The sequence below is a fragment of the Beta vulgaris genome, chromosome 5, assembly GCF_026745355.1.
Source record: "Beta vulgaris subsp. vulgaris cultivar EL10 chromosome 5, EL10.2, whole genome shotgun sequence".
Lineage (NCBI taxonomy): Eukaryota > Viridiplantae > Streptophyta > Magnoliopsida > Caryophyllales > Amaranthaceae > Beta > Beta vulgaris.
This window is the reverse complement of record NC_079206.1, coordinates 11,881,101-11,905,190: the sequence shown is the minus strand read 5'-3', so window position 1 is coordinate 11,905,190 and position 24,090 is coordinate 11,881,101. Positions and strand designations below refer to the sequence as shown.

Genomic DNA, 24,090 nt, shown 5'->3' with positions numbered 1-24,090 from the left:
AGTTAAAGGATGAGCTTTTTGACATTATAGGTTGGTAATGAGTGAGCCAAATTACATTCATGTCATAGAGTTATTGAAAATTACATTCATAAACAATAAAAAGTGCAATAATGAATTAGGCTTATGTTCTTATTGGTCATTTTACACAATTATGTAGCAATTAACTATCAATTATTCACCAAACTTCTTTATACAAATAACTAATACAATCAATATCAACTATATTAGCTAATATCTCTCTGCTAATTGCCTAATATGGCCAGTCTTTATTTCAATAACTTAAACCCTGGTGAGAGGAAAATATTGGGCTCCCAGAATAGTCTGAAACTATCCTTTTTTGCTAATCCGAAGTTAGTTTCAACACTTCAATTTTGCTTGTCCCCACAAATATTATATTAGTTTTCTTATACCTCTTTATTGACCTACATTCTATATCTACCAATAAAAGATACCCAATTTTCTCTCTTCAATATGAAAAAACACTATCAACTCATATCGCATATAGTTTTAAATAAAATAACGTTTGATAACAAACTACCAGAGGCGGCTAAGGCCATGTGCAGGATGAGCAACTGCACAGGACCCCCGAAATATAAGGGGCCCGATTCTATTAGTTGTCCGTCCAAAAAAAAAATCTAAATCTAATTACAAATATAAAGAGATTAATTTTTATTTGGTGTTTTTCTTCTTCTCCTATTCTCCACAAAGCCCCATTTATAACTCTTCCGTCTTTCTATTCACCAAAAAATTCAATCTTTATAATTTATTTTAGCACAGGACCCCTAATTTTATGAGACGGCCCTGCAAACTACCATATAATTTATCATCTTAAACTACGTATTCCAATAATTGTACAAATCTTCATGAGACTTAAAGAGTAAATTATATAAATAAGTTGTTTGTTGGCCGTTTCTGATCTCCTCAAATTGCATGCTCAATCCACATGATGTACATATTATAAATTGGAGAAAGTTATCTTGTGGTATACATCATTAAGGTTGATGAATTAAGTTTATGGTTTATTATGAGCTAACTTATTATTATTATTCACTTACCCAATATAAAAAAGAGATCTTCATTTCCTAGTCGAAAAGAGGGGTTCCTTTTCCATCTCGAATTTTTCATCGAACAAATAAGGGAAAAAAAAGATATTAAATATTGTTATATTGACTTCATTGTGTATTTATTTCATTATATCAATAGTTGAACTCGTCCAATGACCATCTCTATTTTTATCCTTCTATAAAATGTAAAAAATTTGAAATCGATGATTTTTCCTAAACTTTAGAAATCAACATATATGGTTTTCCTTGCAGGAAACATTACATTGTAAATTGTCATGCATGCATATTGACCGAATTAGCTTCAATACGACTATACTTAATCAGCAAATTAAACCAAAGCAAAGTGACCAAAACATTTGACAAAATATTCTGGGGAATTGACTTGTAAAACTCCATTTCGTCATATTCATAATCCCTTTATGGAAGCATACTTTGATTTTGAATACTATGTTCACAACAAAGAATGTGAATGCTGCAAGATTACATGATAAGTAGTAATACTTTTTTCGAAGTCATGAATTTAACTGCTACGAGTACCTGATAAAATGTTCAACAGCATTGATTATCTTGATTCTTGACTTCGTCATGTCAAAAGATAATACTTCCTCCGTTCTGTTTTAAATGAAACATTAGATGAAATGACACTATTCACTAATCAATTTTAACTCCAATTTATCGCTATTATATAAAGAAAAACATAGTCAAGTGAGATCTTGTTAGATTCGTCTCGATGTATACTATCAAATTATAACTTTTTTATATTTTTTACGTTTACATAACTAAAGATATTAATGACTAAAGAAGCGCTTTGGGTTGCGTGAAAAAGCAAACGTTTCATTTAAAACGGAACGGAGGAAATATTACAATAATACAATATGATAACAAGGAATTTTTCAGGAGGGTAAGTGTTGACGCATGCAAGAGTAAATATGGTCATGCTGACGTTTGTTTTGATTATTGCATATATAGGAAATTAAGAATGAAGTACGTAGTGGAATTATGGAAAGATAGAGCTAGCCCCCACTCTCCATACACCAATCCTATGATACGCCACTATTAATGGCGCGCCTTACTCACTAGTCACAACTTCAAATGGTGGAAGAACCAATTAGCTAGCTTGGTCGGATATGAAAATGACAATATGTGTATCATGATTCATGATGAAATAAGTAAAGAATACACGAGTTAAGAAAATACTCCCTCCGATCTTTATTAGTTTACTCGTATTCATTTTTTGGAATGTTCCTTAGTATTTTACCCCTTTCTTTTGTTACTATTTGGGACTACTAACTTTTCATCTACATTCAACTTTAATATAGAATAATAGTTTCTCTTTCTTTTTATTAGCCACAACATTATTTCTCCTAAAACTCTATGCAAAAAGAATGAGTAAATTAATAAAGACCGGAGGGAGTAAATGATATGGTACAGTCTAGTGAGTATCATATGATCGATGTGCTAAATATTAGTTTAATTTACATCTACTATATATATATATCAAGTATATATATTACTATATTGGATTTTTTAAATATATTTTTATACAAACTACTAAAAAATTGTATTCTAAATATTCAAATATAGATGCAAAAGACGGTTAGAACTACAACAGATTAAATCCAATAAAATAAAGAGCAATTACCCATTACTCACTAAGTATTTATCCAAACACATAGAAATCAGGGTTGGTTAAAATGATGAGTTTTCTCATCTTATCTAGTTAAGTTTAGGGTTCAATTTCTACTCCAAACATTTGCTTGTGATTCAAGGAGATTTTGGGGGCATATGGATTGTAATGGGTCTGTCGATGGGGGCTCTATACGAGGACAGACCAAAAAATTTCTTCTTACCCGTTTAAATTTTTTTGACCAAATACATATCGATTCCGTACCTAAACTTGGTATGGTACTAATTGATGATAGATTCCAAATTGAGTACTAATACTTTTTTGGTTAAACATAGTCTCAATAATAGTGCAAATACTTTGTAAATTAAAAGAATCCGTTAAATTTTTTTTACCAAATATGTACCTATATTGTACGTACACTTGGTATGGTACTAATTGATGATAAATTCCAAATTGAGTACTAATGCTTTATTGGTTAAACATAGTCTCAATACTAGTGCAAATACTTTGTAAATTAAAAGCATTTGAGATGATCATAGATAATGCAAGACGTAGTAGTTGAGATCTTACTAAAATTTTCTTTTAGGATCGAGCTTTAGTACACTAAATCCCCTCTTTTGGGTAAAATCCAATCCAAATAAATATGATTACTTTTAATTTTACATAAAATTTGACTTTGTATGCATGCCTAAATACTTGAAAAATCATTTCGTGGGGTATTACTATTATACTTTGCTATGAGACTAAGATTTTTCAACTTTGAAATGAACAAAATTGGTCCTACTACTACTGCCCAATTTTTCTCATTTACAACCGTACGAGCTACTATTCATTTAGCTAAGTCAACCTCAAAATAATATTATAGACAACTTGCGACAAAAGGGAAATAGGAAATGTGTTGGCAAGTACCTGAAGAATAGACTAGTTTAACTATAGTAGATTATAGGCTAATTAAATTGTGGTGGTAGTTTGGGAATGTTAGAACAATTTTATTTTACTTTACCCGATTATTAGAATTTCCAACCAAAAATCACATCGAAGTGAGAGGTCTATGTACTATGTAGACTAGAGTTCATCTTGTTTCCTTATTGTAAACCCTCCTTGTTCTTTAGTTTATTAAATTTTTTTAATAAGACAAGATGAATTTCTTGCATAGATGGGGGAAATTTTTTGGTATCCCACACTGTAAGAAGCAAGGATCGAACCTTTATCACAAAGGTGGAAGGAAGACCTCCAATTAACTATGTCAACCTTGATTCTTCATCCTTCATTAAGTAAAATCATTAGATTTTTACATATACATGTACAATCCTATCATCACGGATTGTGATTTTTATAAGTACGGAAAAATATAGTTTTTTAGGGTTTTGTTAAATTCGTCTCCAAATATATACTTTTAACATATCAACTTTTAAATGTTTTTAATAAAAGGTAGTTAACCTAAAGATATAAATGGTTAAACTAAAGGATTGACAAGCGTCAAAATTCAAATGTTGCTATTAGTAAATAACAGAGGAAGTATGTGTTACTTTATGTTAGTATCTTAGCATTAGTATAAATAATGTACTCATGCACTCAATTTGTTTATTAGTTGACTTTAATCAATATACTTCTTATGTTTTTTTATAGAAGCAATATTATGACTTACACACTTGTCAACACGATAGCTTTGACCATCAACATCTTTAATTATCTACTTCATTCGTTGTTATTTACTTGCAACACTTATCATTCTAGCAATTAACTTGCAACACTATCTTTTTTGGATATTATTTCCGATCTTTATCTCTCTCCTTATCACACAAGTCACCTTTTCTTTCTCTCTCTATTCACCTAAATTATTGTTCCTCCCTCCCTTGTTGCAAGTATATCATAATGGAGGAATTATTTATTTTAGAACTTTGATACTTATAAATATACAGACGTTACGACAATCTAACAACATTTAACATATTTAATGTTGTTTAATATATTACTCAAAAATTTCTAATCGAAATTGATATACAAATAGTGAAACAAGCAATTCTTTTAAAAAACAGAGGAAATATAATTTTCCCCATATTCTATCAAGTGCTTTCCTTGTTTGGATAAAAAACAGTGTTTTCATTGAGCCAAGTCAACTTGAAAAATATACGTCTTGCTCAAGTAAAGTAGTAAACTATTGGAGATAGGCATATACAAGAAGCTGCCACATCATCTAATAGCTAAAACTACCTATAACAAACTATGCAGTTAGTTATTTCTGTCAGAAAGTTTGTTATTGCTATAACTTATTCTGTTATTCATCTCTATTATATAAGGAAAGAGAGGGGGGACACCAAAAATTATAAACCCTTAACTAACAAAATACAAATTCACCACTCTCTTACCATCATACCCTCCATTAACAATCACATTTATAACATCTCTTATTTATTGGTCTAAAAAAACGGAAATACAATGAACATTCTGAACAATTTTTCATACATGATACTACACAATCGAGCTTTTTATTTGGTTTCGCACGCGTCGCGTGCATATAAGACTAGTTAGTATAAATAGCATTGTCTTCTCTCTGTAATTATAACATTGATTCATAAATTCTAATAAGATTTCTCTATATACTTTTCATTTCCTCTGAAATCTTTCTCACATTGAAACTCTCTCAATCTCTTCATGGTATCAGAGCAGGAATTCATAAATTCTTAGCTCATTTCTTCACTGGAAAACATCAGATTCATTTTTGTTTGATCTGTAATGGAGGTAGTTGTTCTTCACACCTGGAGTTTATCAATTTAAGGTGAAATCGTTTTTGATAAATTCATCAAAACATTGAGGTGCTCTTAATCTTCTTTCTGAAATCATTAGTTGTATTCTCAATCTGATTTTGCGTTCCTTTGATTGATTGAGTTTCTGTATATTTCTCTGATTCTTTTTCTCTGAAATTCCGCACATATTACCTGAAATTCTTCTGTTCTTATGAAATCTGCATATTATATCTAAAAATTGTTAAGATTCTACTGAAAACCTGTTGAATCTTCCTCTTTCTCCTGATTTCCAAACAAATTATGTTCAAACTTGAATACACTACCTCATTTCTTTCTTCCTGACTCATTCTCTGTTGCTATGGCTGAATCTGCTACATCTCCTACATCTAATATTTTACCTCCAAATCAAGATCCTTCTAGCATCTTTTATATCCATCCTTTTGATACAAATGTTAGTCAAATAGTGTCAGTGAAGGTCAACGGAACAGGTTTCAATGACTGGAAACGCTCAATGTTGATTATGTTATCAACTAAGAACAAACTGAAATTTGTAGACGGCAGTATTACCATTCCTAATGTTGACACACTTGAGTATAAGGCTTGGGAACGTTGTAATAACCTGGTCATTTCTTGGTTACATACTAATCTTGATAATACCATCAAGAAGAGTGTCTTGTTCTTCACTAATGCTTCTGAACTTTGGAAAGACTTAGAAGATAGGTTTTGTCAATCTTCAATGACTCAGGTTTACTCCCTTGAACAAGAGCTAACATATACTTCTCAAGGATCTATGAAATGTGTCAGAATTTTACACTCTGATGAAAATCTTTGGGATGAATTACATGATGTAAATCATATGCCTTATTGCACCTGTAATAAGTGCACTTGTGGCTTAACGCAGAAAATTCACATTAGAGAGCAAGAGCATAAGCTCATTCAGTTCATGATGAAACTTAATGACACATTCTCTACTATTAGAGGTAACCTTTTGATGACACAACCTCTTCCAAAACTCTCACAAGCCTATAGGATCTATGCTCAGGAAGAAAGACACAAAGAATTGACACAAATTTCAGCTAACACTAAATCCTTAGCTTTTGTGGTTGATAATACCAGATACAAATTAAACCTACCTTCTCTTCACAACAGAAATCTTCTTTTGGCACCAGACAACAAATTGGCACTAAAAGACCAGGAGCTAACTACTATTGTACTCATTGCAAAGTAGCTAGTCATAGTGTGGATAGATGTTTCAAACAACATGGCTATCCACCTGGTTACAAGCCAAGAGATAGAAAGGTTGTAGCATATGTGACTGTTTCTCATGGGTCAACTGTCACTCCAGACATGATTTCAGTTGAGCAATATGATCACTTGCTCTCCTTGCTCAACAACCAACAACCTTCTACTCCAATATCTTCCTCAAAATGCTGACAGTGAAGCAGATCCTGAAAATAGTCATGCTATGATGGCAGGACCCTTCTCAGAAAGGTCAATCCATGCTTCTTGGTAATCTTCAGGCAAGATTATACAATGTTACTGACTCCTATGTTTCATCTCCATCTGTTGATACTACAATAAGCTGCTTATATGTTGTTGACACTGCCAAATTATGGCACCTCAGACTTGGTCATCTTCCATTTGATCAAATTAATATTGCATTACCTGATTGCAATGCAAAGTCTCTTCTCCATGACACTATCTGCACATTTTGTCTAGTTGCAAGACAAACAAGGAAACCATTTCCTAAGAGTACCATAAAGACTACTAAGGCTTTTGAACTACTTCATGTAGATGTATGGGGTCCATACAGAATAAAGACTCATACATGCTGTAATCAGTTCCTTACTATTGTGGATGATTACACTCGTTTTACTTGGGTACACCTTTTGAGATATATGACTGAAGTTGTCTCAATTCTTACTGATTTCTTTCAATATGTTGCCACTCAATTTCAAGCTCAGGTTTTATGTGTTAGATCAGACAATGCCAAGGAACTAACTGAAGGTGCAATGAAGACTCTTTATAGTCAAAAGGGTATCATTCACCAAACTAGCTGTTCAGACACTCCACAACAAAATGGAGTGGTTGAGCGCAAACATAGGCATTTACTAGAAACAACTCGAGCGTTGTTTCTTCATTCTCATATTCCTGACAAATTGTAGTCTGTGCAGCCTATCTAATCAATAGAATGCCTCTTTCTAGCCTTAACCATATCACACCTTATACAAAACTCTTCCACCAACCTCCTTCTTTAAACCATCTCAAAACTTTTGGGTGCCTTTGCTACATTTCTACAACAAAAGTCCATAGATCTAAGTTTCATCCAAGGGCTCAACCTGGCGTGTTTATTGGTTATTCTGTCACGCAGAAAGGTTATAAGGTATACAACTTGGTCACTCATAAGATAGTTATTTCAAGAGATGTATCCTTTCATGAAAGGCATTTTCCATTTCACCTTTCTACTCACACTGATCCGGATCATATCTTTCTTCCTTCTTCTTTGGATTGTTTTGACAATCTTTATCCTGATACTTCTACACCTCCCACTCATATACCTCCTCCCTCTTCTCCACCATCCACATCTATTTCCTTACCAGATTCACCCTTTGTTCCTAATATCTCTTCTACTCCCACACCTAGTCCTTCTTCCCCGTCTACTCCACCTACTAATACTTTGCTAGACCTAAGCACTCCTAAGCACTCCTATATTTGTCCCTTTTGATACACCATCTTCTTCTAACATTTCTTCTCCCTCTCCACCCTTACCACTTGTCAGGCATTCTACTAGACCACATCATCCTCCTGCATACCTCAGTCAATACTATTGTAATAACACACTCTCTTCTTCTCTACCACATTGGTGCAACCTCATATCATTTGATGCTTATCCTTCTTTTCACAAGGCTTTTCTCTCTGCTCCCTCTTTTGATCTCATACAACCTATTTTTTATGAAGCTACAACTGTCATACCTGAGTGGTCAAGCCATGAATAAAGAAATACAGGCTTTAGTTGACAATAACACTTGGGATTTGGTGGATCTTTCACCTGGGATGAAGCCTATTGGGAATAAATGGGTTTACAAAGTTAAACGTAAGGCAGATGGTTCTCTTGATAGATGTAAAGCAAGGCTAGTTGCTAAGGGCTTCAATCAGAAATATGGGATTGATTATGAAGAAACCTTCTGTCCTGTAGTGAAGATGCCTACTATAAGGTGTTTGCTTGCCTTAGCCTCTTTTAGAAAATGGCCTATCTTTCAGCTAGATGTCAACAATGCATTCCTGCATGGTTACTTAAAAGAGGATGTTTATATGAAGGTTTCTCTTGGATTTCCTTATCCTAGGCCGCAAGTTTGCAAATTAAATAAATCCTTATATGGGCTTAAACAAGCCTCAAGGCAATGGTTTGCAAGACTAGTTGATGAACTCACCACCCAAGGTTTTATTCAATCAAAAAAATGACTATAGTCTTTTCATCAAAAGAGACAATTCTAATATCACTATAGCAGTTGTCTATGTTGATGATATACTCATGACAGGGACCAATTTTGATACCATAGCTTCACTCAAGCATCACCTACATACTACCTAAAGACCTTAGCGTTCTCCATTATTTCTTGGGCATAGAGGTGGGTTACTTATCTGAAGGTATCCTACTTAGCCAAAAGCAATTCACCAAAGAACTTCTACATGATTGTGGGTTAGATCTTTCCAAGAAAGCTCCACACCTCTTCCCACCAATCTAAAATTACATGCTGATGAAGGCTCCCTTCTCTCGAACCTTGAATTTTATAGATCTCTAGTTGGTAAGCTAAATTTCCTTACACACACTAGACCTGATATTTCTTTTGTTGTTTAAAGCCTAAGCCAATTCATGCACAACCCTAGAACATCACATCTCCATGCCCTACATCATACTCTCAGATTTGTGCAACATATTATTGGTCAGGGCATTCTTTTATAAGGCTGTGATAAGTTGGTTTTGCAAGCCTTTTCTGACTCATATTGGGCTGCTTGACCAGATTCCAGAAAGTCAGTCACTAGCTACGTATACTTCTCCTTGGCAACTCCCCGGTTTCTTGGAAATCTAAGAAGCAAAGCACAGTTAGCAAATCTTCTTCTGAAGCTGAGTATAGAGCAATGGCTTCAGCTGCATTTGAAGTTGCTTGGACTGTCAGATTGCTAGAAGAATTGGGGGGTCCCTAATCTACAACCTGTGACTCTTCATCGTGATAATCAGAGTGCTCTACACATAACTAAAAATCCAGTCTTCCATGAGAGGACTAAGCACATTGAAATCGACTGTCATTTCACTAGAGAGAAGATCCTTAAAGGCTTACTTCAACTATTCTATCTGCCTACTCAGTCTCAACTGGCTGATGTTTTTACTAAATCTCTTTCTTCTCCTTGGTTTTACAAACTTTTGTCCAAGTTGGGTTTGTATGATCCAGCTAATCCACCTCCCAACTTGAGAGAGGGTATTGGAGATAGGCATGTACAAGAAGCTGCCACATCATCTAATAGCTAAAACTACCTATAGCAAACTATGCAATTAGTTATTTCTGTCAGAAAGTTTGTTATTGCTATAACTTATTTTGTTATTCATTAGTATAAATAGCATATTCTTCTCTCTGTAATTATAACATTGATTCATAAATTCTAATAAGATTTCTCTATATACTTTTCGTTTCCTCTGAAATCTTTCTCACATTGGAACTCTCTCAATCTCTTCATAAACATCTTACATAGAGTATTTATTTAGTGCTTTTATATTTATATTTATTTTTTGATGGTACCTTCAAGCTTCAACTTTCTTTTTTTCAAGCATGACACCTCCAACTTTTGAGTTAAGTACATAGGAGGGTACTGAACTTTGATAAAAGTTTCAGTTAAGGTACTGAACTTTCAAAAGTTCCAGTTAGAGTACTCAAAATGGATGTCTGTTAACTTAAGGTACTAAACTTTGGTTTGTACCGTTATTAGCCCCAAAAATAAAAGAAAAATGTGACATGGCATTAGTTAAAAGGAAAAAAGTGACATGACATTAATTCTAAAATTCCACACTCTTTTCTCTCTCCTCTGATTCCTCACCTTCTTTTCTCTCTCCATCCCATAATCAAAAATCAAATTATCCGTACTCCCAAAAAAAATAAAATTCCAGAATTCCCTCATGAGAATATCAACAGCAAAAAGGAAAAAAAAAACATGTATAAATTTAAACAAAGAATCAAGATACAAAAATCAGCAAAGGTAAAATTGAAGAGATTTACTATAATTATATGGCATAGAATTGATTTCAGAAGGAATATGAACATGAATTACACAAATGGTCTCTCCTTCTGAAATCTTTAAAGCCCAATTTAGAATAAATTCTCTTTCTTCAATATCTTTTCCAACTGCTACATATATCTTGTTCTCCATAACTCTGTTTTTCACTAGAAAATTTTCAGGGTTTCTCAGATACAATGCAAACGAATCAAGGGTTAAAAATCAGAAGACAAAATCTTGAACTTTTGAAGAAGATGAAGTTGCCAAATTAACGAAAGAAAAGTTGTTTTTATGATACTTAGTAACTCTGAATTGTTACAGTTGAAGTAGTAAAACAGAAGTTGAGATAAAGACATGAAAATTGATCGAGTCTATAGTGACCAAGATTTAGATTTAGAGTACAATTGTTGAGGAGAGAGAAAGTTAAAGATGAAGAATGAGAGGTTATAGATGAAGTTTATGCATTGAGATTTTAGTTATGGAGGTGAAGTTGGGTTTTTTTTTTTTTTTAGGAGAGAGAAAATAGAAGGCGTAGGAAGACGACGAGACGACCCATGAAGAAGTAATTGATTACAGTACGTTCCCCAATTTTCTCATGGGGGAATTCTGGAATTTTATTTTTTTTGGGAGTACGGATAATTTGATTTTTGATTATGGGATGGAGAGAGAAAAGAAGGTGAGGAATCAGAGGAGAGAGAAAAGAGTGTGGAATTTTAGAATTAATGTCATGTCACTTTTTTCCTTTTAACTAATGCCATGTCACATTTTTCTTTTATTTTTGGGGCTGATAACGGTACAAACCAAAGTTTAGTACCTTAAGTTAACAGACATCCATTTTGAGTACTCTAACTGGAACTTTTGAAAGTTCAGTACCTTAACTGAAACTTTTATCAAAGTTCAGTACCCTCCTATGTACTTAACTCTCCAACTTTTACCTTCAACTTTTATAGAATTGGGCATCATGCCACAATCTACCAAGCCTATTTAGTGGCGCCACTATTCTATCAACGGTGACCAGTGACCAGGGACCAGTGACCCGACATTCTTTTTACGCATTATACCCAGAATTTAGTTTGGTATCTGGTCGAACTCCTAATCACTAGTTTCAACTGTCAAGCAAGCCAATACAGCGCTCTTCGGCTAAGTTGGTCCATCATGCGTCTTAGGGTGCGTTCTGTTCAACTTAAAAAATTAAGTTTCAGGTCCAATAAGTTCAGATAAGTTCAGATAAGTTCAGATAAGTTCAGATAAGTTGCAATAAGGTCTAATAAGTGCAATAAGTTCCAATAAGGTCTAATAAGGTCCAATAAGTTCCAATCAGGTGCAATAAGTTTCAATCAGGTGCAATAAGTTCCAATCAGGTCTAATAAGGTCCAATAAGTTCCAATCAGGTCTAAAAAGGTCCAATAAGGTCCAAATAGTCAATGTTTAATAAACATTTGTATTATTGTCCACTATTTTGTTATTCATAATTTCATATCACTATTAGCGGATTATGTTATTATTAGAATTTCAATTAAAGTACCACAATGATCATATAGTATTATACTTGTATTAGTGTCTATTATTTTATTATTTATTTGTATTATGTCTATTATTTTATTATTTATTTGTATTATGTCTATTATTTTATTATTTATTTGTATTATGTCTATTATTTTATTATTCATATTACTATTAGCTGATTATGTTATTATTAGAATTTTTTATTAAAGTACCACAATGTATAGTATTATACTTGTATTATTGTCTATTATTTGATTATTCATATTGCTATTGAATAATATTATAATCATGGTCAAATAATTAAGGTTAACAATAATAATAATAATAATAATTAATTTTTTGATTTTCTACTAGTGTTTTATAAAATTAAAACAACACTATTAGATATATTAGTGATGAAAGTTATGTATAGGCAAATATATAAATAGTAATTTTTTTGTTAAATTAATTATCATAAGAGATAATTAATAATCATTATTTTTTAAAGGACGAATTATAATAATAATTATTCCATAAAAAATTTTGAGGGGTAGTATTTATATTAGTGGTAATATTTATGTTATTCATGGTCAATGTTTTTATCTAATAAGGTCAAATAAATTTCAATCAGGTCCAATAAGGTCTAATAAGTTTCAATCAGGTCCAATAAGGTCTAATAAGTTTCAATCAGGGTCAATAAGTTTCAATAAGGTCTAATAAGGTCAATCAGGTTCAATCAGGTCTAATAAGTTCCAATCAGGTCCAATAAGTTGAATCAGGTCCAATCAGGTCCAATCAGGTTTAATAAGTTCCAATAAGTTCAGTTCAGGTTCAATAAGTTCAGTTCAGATAAGTTCCAATAAATTCAGGTCCAATAAGTTGAATAGAACGCACCCTTAGTTATTATCTCTTACATGGTAGAAACATCATGCATGCGTCTTAATTATTATTTTTTTCTCGGAGAGACATCATGCATCTTAAATATAATATTTCCTCCGTTCCGTTTTAAATGAAACGTTTGCTTTTTCACGCAACCCAAAGCGCTTCTTTAGTCATTAATATCTTTAGTTATGTAAACGTAAAAAATATAAAAAAGTTATAATTTGATAGTATACATCGAGACGAATCTAACAAGATCTCACTTGACTATGTTTTTCTTTATATAATAGCGATAAATTGGAGTTAAAATTGATTAGTGAATAGTGTCATTTCATCTAATGTTTCATTTAAAACAGAACGGAGGAAGTACTATTAATTAGTAACTAATGATTAACTACCCTATGATTCTCACGTAGTCACGTTATATAATATATTTAGCCTTCCGAAACTTTGGACTGCAAAGTGCAAACGCGCCGATATTGTTAGACGTTTGTCTTATGCAGCGCATTTTTAAGTATTTTACTCTAGAGCTTGCGAAGCTCGCCAGCTCGGTCAAGCTGATCATTTATTAAAGGTCTTTTCCTTCTTGTATTTCACAATAGATTAAGCATTTCTTTGATGGGTACACTATAGTCTATATCTAATAATACTAGTAACTATCTCTATTATATAAGGGAAGGAGGGAGCAATGGTGTCTTCTTTTGAAATGCCAATTTTGCCCCCCTTCTCTTTCTAAATTACAAAATAGTGTTTGTATTTTTGACTTTGCTAAATTTAAGAGCTGCCTATATTTGGCAAACTGTATTCCTCCTATTTTTTCCCTCAAAAAGATGTTACCCTATCCAGTTCCCACAGCCACAGTTAAGGAAAAAAAATATTTCGTGCCATATATCATACAGGTTGCGAGAATTCGATTATGGGCTTATAACTACGCAATACTACGATCTAATAATTTTTTTATAACTCAGAAGAGAAGCTCCAAACAAAAGTATAAAAAAACTAAAATAAATTTAAAACGCTAATAACTTAATAGGTCATGATTAGATTAACAATATTCGCGCATTTCCAGAATATTATTATGTTCGCAATGACATTTTCTAAAATTTTCAATGATATATAATTTTTTTTTTCTAAAATGTTCAAATTTTGACTCTTATGCCGAAGAAAATCGAGTTTCTGTTTCGAAAAAAAATTCAAGCACGCATCGCGTGCGAAAAATTCTAGTATAGTATGAGTCGAGGGAAGTATATTAATTAGTATTTGGTCTAGTAATAAGATTTTTAAACTTTATTAGAGGCAGTTTGCAGTAAGATTCTTTTGGTTCCCTTTTTTAAAAACGCTTTGCCTTTGAAGCTAGGTCGGATAAACTTGTGCGAGGTTTCGACGAGACCGTCTTGGAGATTTATGGGACCCTGTTCTAAAATGGAAATTGAGCTCTTTCTTTCTCGTTATAGTGAGATAAAAACACCATAATTTTCCTTGAGCAGAGAGAATCAATATTAATTGATGGATTGATTTTATTTTTGATAATTATGAAAAAGTGATGACAATATTAGATGGAAGAAGTAGAAAGTTAAAGACATGAAAGGTTGAATTTTTGGTGGAAGAGATTGAGGAAGATGATAGGTGATAGCGTGAAATATAGAGTCCGAAGAATGGCAATGTGGAGCGTTTGTCGTTTACGATTTACAAATTAAAGTATCAAACTTTTTCAAATTGAGCCCTCGCAAATAAAATCATTTTTTTTGGATTATCTTTGCACACCCGCTATGATCCAGATTTCGTTCCAATTGGGCGCTTTTCTTACCAATTGAGCTTTGTCGTTAGCATTTCTATTTCTTTTTAAAAATAAAACATTAAAATTACAAAATGCTAATATATTAGGCGTTTGGGACTCAATGATACACACACAACCTAGCCCGAAGTAATTCAACAAAGGAAATTATAGTAGGAAAAAAAATCTATTTAAAATAATTTAAGTTATCAATTCAATTATTTATGTTAAATAGTGGACAATTTAATTATGCAGTCTCGATCTTTTTTATAACCTTCCATTATAAAAGACTGATAACTAATATTTCAACTAATAGATATTTGATGTTCAAACTAATGTAATAGTGAAAAAGAAAACGCTAGCCAACATAATGCAATCTACAATAAACTAAATTACTACCTCCATTCTTTAAAAAATTTGGGGTAATTTGTCATTTAAAGGTGTTTTTTTAATTCGGACATTTGATCTTTTATCTTTATGTAATTAGTTCGTCCACCAATTTTCTCTTTCTTTAATTCTATTTCTCTTTATCTTTCTCACTTTTTTCTTCCTTCTACGTTCTTTAATTTTCCTTCCCTATACCTTTTGCACATTATTTTATCCATGAACAAAAGCAAATGGCCCAATTTTTTTTTAGAAAAAACGAGGGTGTTTTCTTTTTTTATATTATTATTCTGCCACTACAACTTAGGCAAAAGTGGTGTGTTCTTCGATGTTTTTGTATGCGATCCTCCTCCCTTCTTGTTGCACCACTTTGTTCAATTAATTGCCTGCAAGAATTAATCGCTATTCCATCAAGATCAACTTGAACCCTTTATGGTCCTGCCACAAAAACTAAAGCTTTAGCTCTATTCCATATGGTCCTGCCACAAAAACTAAAGCTTTAGCCCTTTTTCATATGAAAGTCAGAAAAAAGCACCTAAAACGTTTTCATCTTTGAGATCTAATATCCCCCACTCAATTATAAAAAGCTAAGAGGGGAAAAAAAAATCTCTTGTATGATTTGGGCCGTATCAAACTTAAATACTTCCATCCAAAATCTTTGTTAGATTATATATCTGGTGAACTCTTATATATAAAAATAACTATTACTGCGAGGTTCAACTGAGATTTTGGTTATATTATACTCTCCTTACAATGTAATAATCTCACCAAATACGGTACCAATACTCCCAACTCTAACAATTTACTTATTAGTTTTTCATCTACAACAAATCGATAACAATTATAAAAACAATTTCGTTATTAATTGTTTTCGGAGCGATGGTTGTTCCCATTAGTTATTGTGTATGTTAAATCATTAATTTTCAGACAATACAACAATTTCACTTACATATATACTTTATTTATATGAGTTCTTTGTGTAGTAAATTTCTACCTTAATGTGTTTTCGTCCTCTTCTTTGAACAATTGTCAATAAATTAGTGAAGTCAACACCTTACTTTTTCCCCTTAGAAATGTTTCCATCTTACTTTGATCATTAATTTTTAATTTTGATATGTCGTTGGTGTTTATCTAATCATCTTTCGTATTTTTTTTAACAAAGAGACCAAAGACGGACAAATATGTACAAAAATGAATTTTCTCCCACTCCTTTTTTTGGGGGAAGAAAATAGCAGTAATTTTTATTTATGTTGTAGAGAAGGACTAGGCAAACACCTAGACATGGATACTACTCCATCATTCTCAATTTTCAAAGTCAAGGACTTTGCCTTACTTGTATACAATTTCTTGACATTAGAACCTTGCTCACTTAGCAACTTAAACAAGCTTCGTTTAGCATTTGCTCTAAATGGGCAATTTGAAGCCATGAAACCATCTACTAAGTGCAAGTACGCTTCTAAGTCATGACAACATGCTACATCAGCGTCAGGTTTCAAATAAGGTGACATTTTAGTGTCAACTTTAAGCTCCGTTCCAACGTGTGAGTATGCCAAAGGCAAATTGTTGTCTAGGAATTCAAGAACACCCGATACTTGTGAAGCATTGTCTCGTAGGTTTTGTTCAACCTCTTCACTCATAAATATTCCTGGCACCCTCGTGATCACGTCTTGATTATTCACAATTCTTAGCACTTTCACATTGTTGGCTTTTATCTTGTTAGCAAAGGCGCGGTTTCCTACCCGTGGCCCTCCAAAAGAGAATACCGCCACGGGAGGGACCTCCGCGGCGCAGGTGCTAATCTCGTCGGCCACTAGAAGGGCTAGGGCCGCCCCGAGACTATGCCCGGTTATGGTAATACTTAATGTTTCACCTTTGTACATTTCTAATAACCGTCTAACTTCTTGTACTACTGTCTCGGCTAGGCTTGGGGTGTGCTCCCCTTGGGTTTGGAATAAGCTTAGGAACCCACATTCCACCTTTGCTTGATCTTCGGAATCCGAACCTTCTTGCATGGGAACTAGTAGGGCCCGGAAATTCTCAGCCCACTCGAGACATGTGGCGGTTCCTCGGAGGGAGATAACAATGTCTCTTCTTCCCATCCTAGCAATCTCACGCTCGTCTTCACAGACTGCCACATATCCGACCCAGCTAGATCGTTGGGTCATCCACCCTAGGTCGGGTGCCACATCATCCACCCACTTAGGTAGGCCAATTGATGATGTTGCATACAAACTTTTGGTTACCTGATATGAATTATCAGGTAACCCAACATCCCTCCACGTGTTGATCCCCGCCTCAGTAGTGGCGGGGTCTGCGTGAAAGGCATGATAAGCTGCTTGTATAAATTCCCCATACCTAATCACCTCTCGACGAAGATTTTCGTCGAGAGGATCAAGGAGACCCTCCCAATCCCGGCTCCCATGGTACTCCCTCCACCGCTTTCCCAAGTGATTGCGAGGGGAGTACTCGGGTTGCTGCTTCAACAACATCTGCTGGATCCGGGTCAGGCGACGAGGGGACATTTCAGCTGCCACCTCCGCAGCCCGGCCCGGTATCCCATCAGGCCATATATGGGACAGGTTGAGCCCGTCTAGGAGCCTCCGCCCACGGCCGCTATCCGATTGCTGCTCGTTATTTAAAACGGGCTCAATGGGTACCATTGGCGGCCGTGGTGCAGCTTCTTTGTTTAACAACTTGTTAAGGTTAGACAAATGAATCTTTGTCGTCGTTCCCGCTGATCTTTCTTGAACATGAACGGCCCGAACCGAAGCCCATTTGCTGGGTCTCGAGAGGTGGGATTGACCACACCTTAACCCGGCCCGTTTTAGGTTGTGGGTTGGTAAGATTGATGTCATTTGTGCAACTTGCGCCATTTTTAGAGCTTTCAGGAAATTTTTTCAGGAGAGAGAAAATCAATTAGAAGGTGAATCTTGTTTGTTGGTTGTGTTAGTTGAGAACTCTGAAGCGTCATTGAAATAAATCAGGAGGGGTATATATAGAGCACCAACCACCATCAAATTTTCGTTAAATACCCTTCTTAAGTGGTTGAAATTACAATCAATGCCATATGTTGTGATTTTATGTGAGATTTAATAAAGGGTATGATTGGAAAAATAAGAGTATGAATAGTAAAATATGTGGACTTTGTCATGTTACCAATTTGAACACTATGTACGTGTAATCGCGTAAGGTGGAACTTATTACGACGAATGTTTTTTTAAAAAGAAAAGATAATTAGTATAAGTAGCTATAGAAAGTTGAACTTATAAGAAAGTCTGCTAGTTTAAAACCATCCGGTTCAGCAATTGACCAAAAAATCGAAGTTGATTATAATATAGATTGACGGATTTATCCTCTGCTGAGTTTAAGGTTTATGACTATATTTTTGACCACAGACCAATTATATAAATTTTAAATCATCTTTCAAGGTTGGTCAAGATATTTTTTTTTAAAAATACTTTCATCAATAATCACATATCCATTCCCACGGCTATTGTCTCAATTGCAACATATAATTTGCATTGCCTGATGCACAAGATTAACTATATATATGTGTATTTGTTTAATACTGTAGTACATAAAATATTATATATGGTTAATATTTTATGACGCATTCGGAAATTATGGAGAAAAGCAAGCGCTAATCTCGATCAAGAACAAACATTTTACAAGCGATAAATCTGTAAAAACTCCGGAATCCACCAGAAAAGAGTATGAACTCTGTGATGTTATTAAAAGTCAAAAAACTGCCTCCAAACATTGACCTAATAATGTTTAAATACGTAAAAAAAAACCCTAATACGAAATTAAGGAAATAATAAAATTCAGAAATAATTAAAAGGCTGATTTTGGGCCTTAAACGAACTCGGATGGCTTAAAAAGCCTATAGGTCACAGCATAGCAGTGAGTTTGACTCGTTGGGCCGTTCCGCTTCCGAAAAGGTATCACAATAAGCAATTGGACTCCGTCGGGCCGATTAGTGCAAATCGTTTCAGGCTTTTTGTCGCGCTTCCTTATCGAACTTATCCGCCAACCTTCCTACGTCATTTTAAGAATACACATTATGATGAATTCAAATTTTCTTACATATAGACATATAGTGTATTTATAAAAATTATAAGGATCGAAATTAGATGGTATAAAATATAAAATGTTGCAAAAAGAAACTTGAAATATATGAGAATGCTCAGAATAAGTAAAGTCATATGGTCTTACATTAAAAAATAATATAATAAGCCATGTTTCTGTGAGTAGTTATTAAGCTAGATAATATTATAGTTATACTGATTAAGAAGAAACAAAACTATCCATGATATGTATAGTTCACATTTACCCAATGATGAAGGAAAAACAAAATTATGTCCCATTTCGGAAAATTTATCATATATATATGAGTTTTGATATATGCGATTTTTATGGTAGCAATTAAGCATTAAATACATCAGGGATATAGGTAAGTCTGACAACTACAATATGTATTTGATCCATCAAAGATTCAAATCACATACTCTCTTTGTTTCTTTTATTAGTTTATCCACTTTTCTTAGGTACAAACTACAAAGTTTTGAGAAATAGTTATGTGAGTCATAAAAGGAAAGAGAAATATTAATTTATTATCATACTAGTATAGTATTAAAACTAATGTTGTTGGCCAACAAAAGTAGAATGAGAAGGTTAACATAATGATAAACAATTAGTAATATATATAGGACCATTCCAAAAATAGAAAATAGAAGCCGTGGATAAACAAATAAAAGATAACCCAAAAAGAAAAATGGGTAATCTAATAATTAAAAACCAAAGGGAGTGTCAATTATATTTATCTTAATATACGATAGGAAAATTGATACTACAATTCCTACGTAATAAAAATTTAGAGTGTAAATTGGATCAATTGATGTTTACTTTTTGCAGTGTTCAACTTACACCTTTAACTGCTAATATCTCTAATTAGGTATTGATAAAAATAATGAATGATTGTTATTCTATTAAACTTTATACACATCTAGACGAATCCAAAAAATTCACGGTACACAGCTATTATGTATATAGATACAATTGCTACATTTTCTAACTTCGGATATTTCAAGTGAAAAAAAATAAATTAAAATAAAAATTACAGAGACAATAAGAGCGAAGTAAGTTTTTATCCATTGTTGTCAAAATCCCCATCGAGATCTTAGGGATTTACAATCCAGAAGGACCTCATCAATCCCGATCCTATTTAGGATCTTAATCTTGTAGTATCTTTCTCCTATCCAACAACAAAAAATCATATGACTGGATATTAATAATACGATTTTATGATCTTACAACTCTATGATCGATCCTATCATAAAAAAATCATAAGTAATTTCACATATTATAATTTTCCTATTATGTTTTGGTTGCATATTACTTCAATCTTAGAAAATTGAATTACTATCACTATTTACTGATGAAATAAGTTGTAATTAATACGTACATATTTTGACATGAGTTTTCACTATTATATTCTAGCAAAAGAATAGAATCTCTATATTATCCAATCTGTAGGATCTTATGATCCTAATCTGACGATTCTAACGATTGGATCCTACCAGTCCTTATGATAAAAAATAGGATCTCAATCCTGATAAGTGTGATAACATAGGTTTTATTCTATTGGAAAGCCAATTATTAGCTATTTTAAGGATGGAATTGACTCCTTAAATTTGTAAAATTATGTGCTCTTTTCTTATGTAAGGAAAAACTTACATGCATGTGAATTTCACAATATTAGGTATCAACGTAAATTCATGAATATTTGTTTTTTTTTTGGGTTTTTAGACTGAAAATTCATTAATCTGAAGTCATTGGACATTAATATAAAATTACATGAAAAAATAATTAAGGCACTTAGACACTGCGAACTGGTATTAAGGGGCTATATTTTTTTTTGTGTGTTTGTGGGGATAGAAGTCTTACTTTTTTTTTTTTTCTTGAAACTACTTTGTTGGAATTATATGAGTAAAAACTTTGAATTTTGAATGGGTTCATGGTACAAGTATCAGACCCAAGTATATTATTCAAGTCAAATATTTATATCCGATAAGTTTTAAGTTTAACCTAGCTGTCTGACAATCAGTTGACATATATATATTTTCTACAAAAAGCAACTTTGTTGAAATATCTTAAAGGAATATCAAAAACTTGATTAATCTTATACCTAGTTTTTTTTGACTTGGTTGATACTTTAAATTACCGAGGTAATATCGTCATCGCCCATGTCAATCCGATACAAAATTAGTAGTATGCATGTTTAGCTTCATAGTTTTGTGTTTGAAACATTCTTAACATATGATCTGAAAAAAGGTAATTTGTCTTGGTAAGTGGAATAGAGAACAACATAAGTTATTAGTTGTAATAAATCTAATTAATTTATATAATTTGGTCAAACTAAATCTTTCTCCTATTAATTCCTCATTCTTCTTAATTTGAAGGGTTGCTATGAGAAGAATATTTTCCACCTACCTTCAAGAAAGGCCTCAGCACTCAGCAGTAAATCTTTTTAGACTTTCTATGATGGAAATGCAAATGTATATTTGAAAGTATTTACCTTCTGATGTAATATTGCGACCAAAGAAGTCCACATGATGGAGCATTTTTGCTATTATTCTAATTCTCTTTGGGTGCTTTCTTTTAAATAAAAATAAAACTTTCTTTAGTAAGACTTCCTTCAAAACGTAATACTCCTTGCACACAATAATTGACAACTTTTCTTTTGACAACGAAAAAATGTGCATTAACTAAAAATGAAAGTATAGCCTAACGCTAATACAAGCAGACAAATATAAAGAACCTAAACTGAGCGATAATAGCTCTTAATACATAGCAATTACAAAACCAAAAAGAACTTAAACTAGGATAAAAGTGTTCGATTCGGAGTCTGAGTTGATGGATAACTGTAGTGAAACTCTTCTGCTGGTGGATGATGATTGCCAGAACCTTGACGAAAGGAGAGGAAGTAGAGGGCTGACTTCACGAGTGGGGTAACAAATTAAAGTAACAGCGAGATTAGGAACTCGCAACAGGACCCATCCCATCGACCTTCTATCACATGGGATATGACGATCGGGTTTCTTGGAAGAGTCACATTCCTTTGTGACTCAATACCCTTTTAGAAGGGTATTCCAGGCTTCTCCTTTGATAAGAAGCTCAAACTAGTTGACGTGCTATAAACCCAATTAACAAATTGTGGAGCCGCCTTCATATATCATTTTGTTAAGGCAATGATTGATGAAATCATTACCAAGCGAAATTGAAATCTAATCATCGTTAGATCTCGAAGAACCATTCAATTTTCAAAATCAGATAAAACAAACCCCATCCATAAAATCTCTTGCCATGCGAACCCTAATCAACCACATAAACCAGATTCAACATCTTCAAGACAAAGACTATCTCCAGCAAGTAACAAAAGTATCAAGCAGGTTAAGTTAACAAACAACAAAATCATACTAACACAACCAAAAACTAAACAAAGGAATGCATAAAACTAAAACTTAAGGGGAGGGGGAAACGAGGACGCACTTTTAAGACAAATAACACGCGTATAACACTATACTACCTTAATAAAACTGCACATAGCCTTCACGTACCTATTGAATGTTTCCTTGGCAACCGAACCAATCTGACAACAACAAACACAAGTGGGGGACGGGGGGAGGGGAAACTAAGCCCAAACTCGATCGTAAAACCGGGGGAACGGGGAGGGGTACTAAGAACTAATCACTTTAACACTCAAACAGGGGAACGGGGAGAGGAACCTATGACCTAAAACTCTTTGAAAATCGATGAGGGGATGCCCAAACTTAAAACCATCAAAAAATTAACCAGGGAACGGAGAGGGGAATACGTGACGCAAGGAAGCAGGGAGGACTAAAGAGCAGACGCACATGGGTTGGGTGAAGAACAAACCTAGGAAAAACGACTAGAAAGGAGTGTGGACAGGGGAGGAGATTAGGAGTGACAAGGTGTGGCTTACCGACGAGGAAGACGCAGGGGAAAGACCGACAAGTTTGACACAAGCTAGGATGCATGAGATGAAAAACGGGCGAGGGGACGACGACACATAGGGAGGGGGAAGGGGCGGAGACACCGTGGAGGGGACGACGACAGGGGACTCACACAGGGTACCTGACGCTGACGAGGGATTCAAGGAACGATAAGACTGAATGTACAGTTGGCAGGCTCGTTGGCGATCGAGTGAGCGTCGCGCCGCTCAGACCGGCCACCAGCGAGCCTGCACTGAGCGGCGGAAGCTTCGAGCAGGGAGGCTAGGGTTAGGGGATTTATAGAGAGATGCTAGAGAAAAGTCTTTTAGCATTTTCAATTTGATGTATGTATATCTTAATTAATAATTGATGACTTGGGATCGAACAAGGTAATAACATAATTCTTCAAATTTTGTGTATTCCATCTAACTAGTCTAGTTGGTAAAGTAAATATTGGAATAATATCCACGACTTGGGATCGAAACGTCACTGCGCGATGAATCACATTCTTTTTGTAACTGTCCTTAGTCGTTCTCTAATATCAAGAAGAAAATAATTAATATGTAAATTGCCATTTTTTTGATGGGAAAATTCCCACTTTTCTCTTCCAACTTCACATAATCACATCCCATCTTCGAACTCCCAAAATTTTCTTCTAATGTAAAAATGGTTCTGACTTCTGTGTTTGTAAGTAGCTAGGCTAAGTAAATTAAGGTATTACTGTATTGTACAAATTAATATTATGGCATTCGAGATATGCTAAGATTAAAATACCTCATGACAAATATAAATTTAGGCTTGATTTTTTGGACTTATTTTAAGTTCAATTCAATTTAATAATAATAAT

At 33.7% G+C, this 24,090-nt stretch overlaps 1 protein-coding gene across 1 annotated transcript; it reads right to left on the bottom strand.

Annotated features, from left to right (window-relative positions):
- Positions 1-16,410: 16,410 nt before the first annotated feature.
- On the bottom strand, positions 16,411-18,180 carry LOC104892803 (phospholipase A1-Ibeta2, chloroplastic). Its single transcript, XM_010678809.4, has one exon. It carries the CDS (start codon positions 18,099-18,101, stop codon positions 16,470-16,472), a length of 1,632 nt encoding a protein of 543 aa, XP_010677111.1. The 5' UTR covers positions 18,102-18,180; the 3' UTR covers positions 16,411-16,469.
- Between the last annotated feature and the right edge of the window lie 5,910 nt (positions 18,181-24,090).

Bases quoted from the DNA above. Each gene is read 5' to 3' on its own strand.
- LOC104892803 (XM_010678809.4), bottom strand. From the start codon at position 18,101: ATGGCGCAAGTTGCACAAATGACATCAATCTTACCAACCCACAACCTA.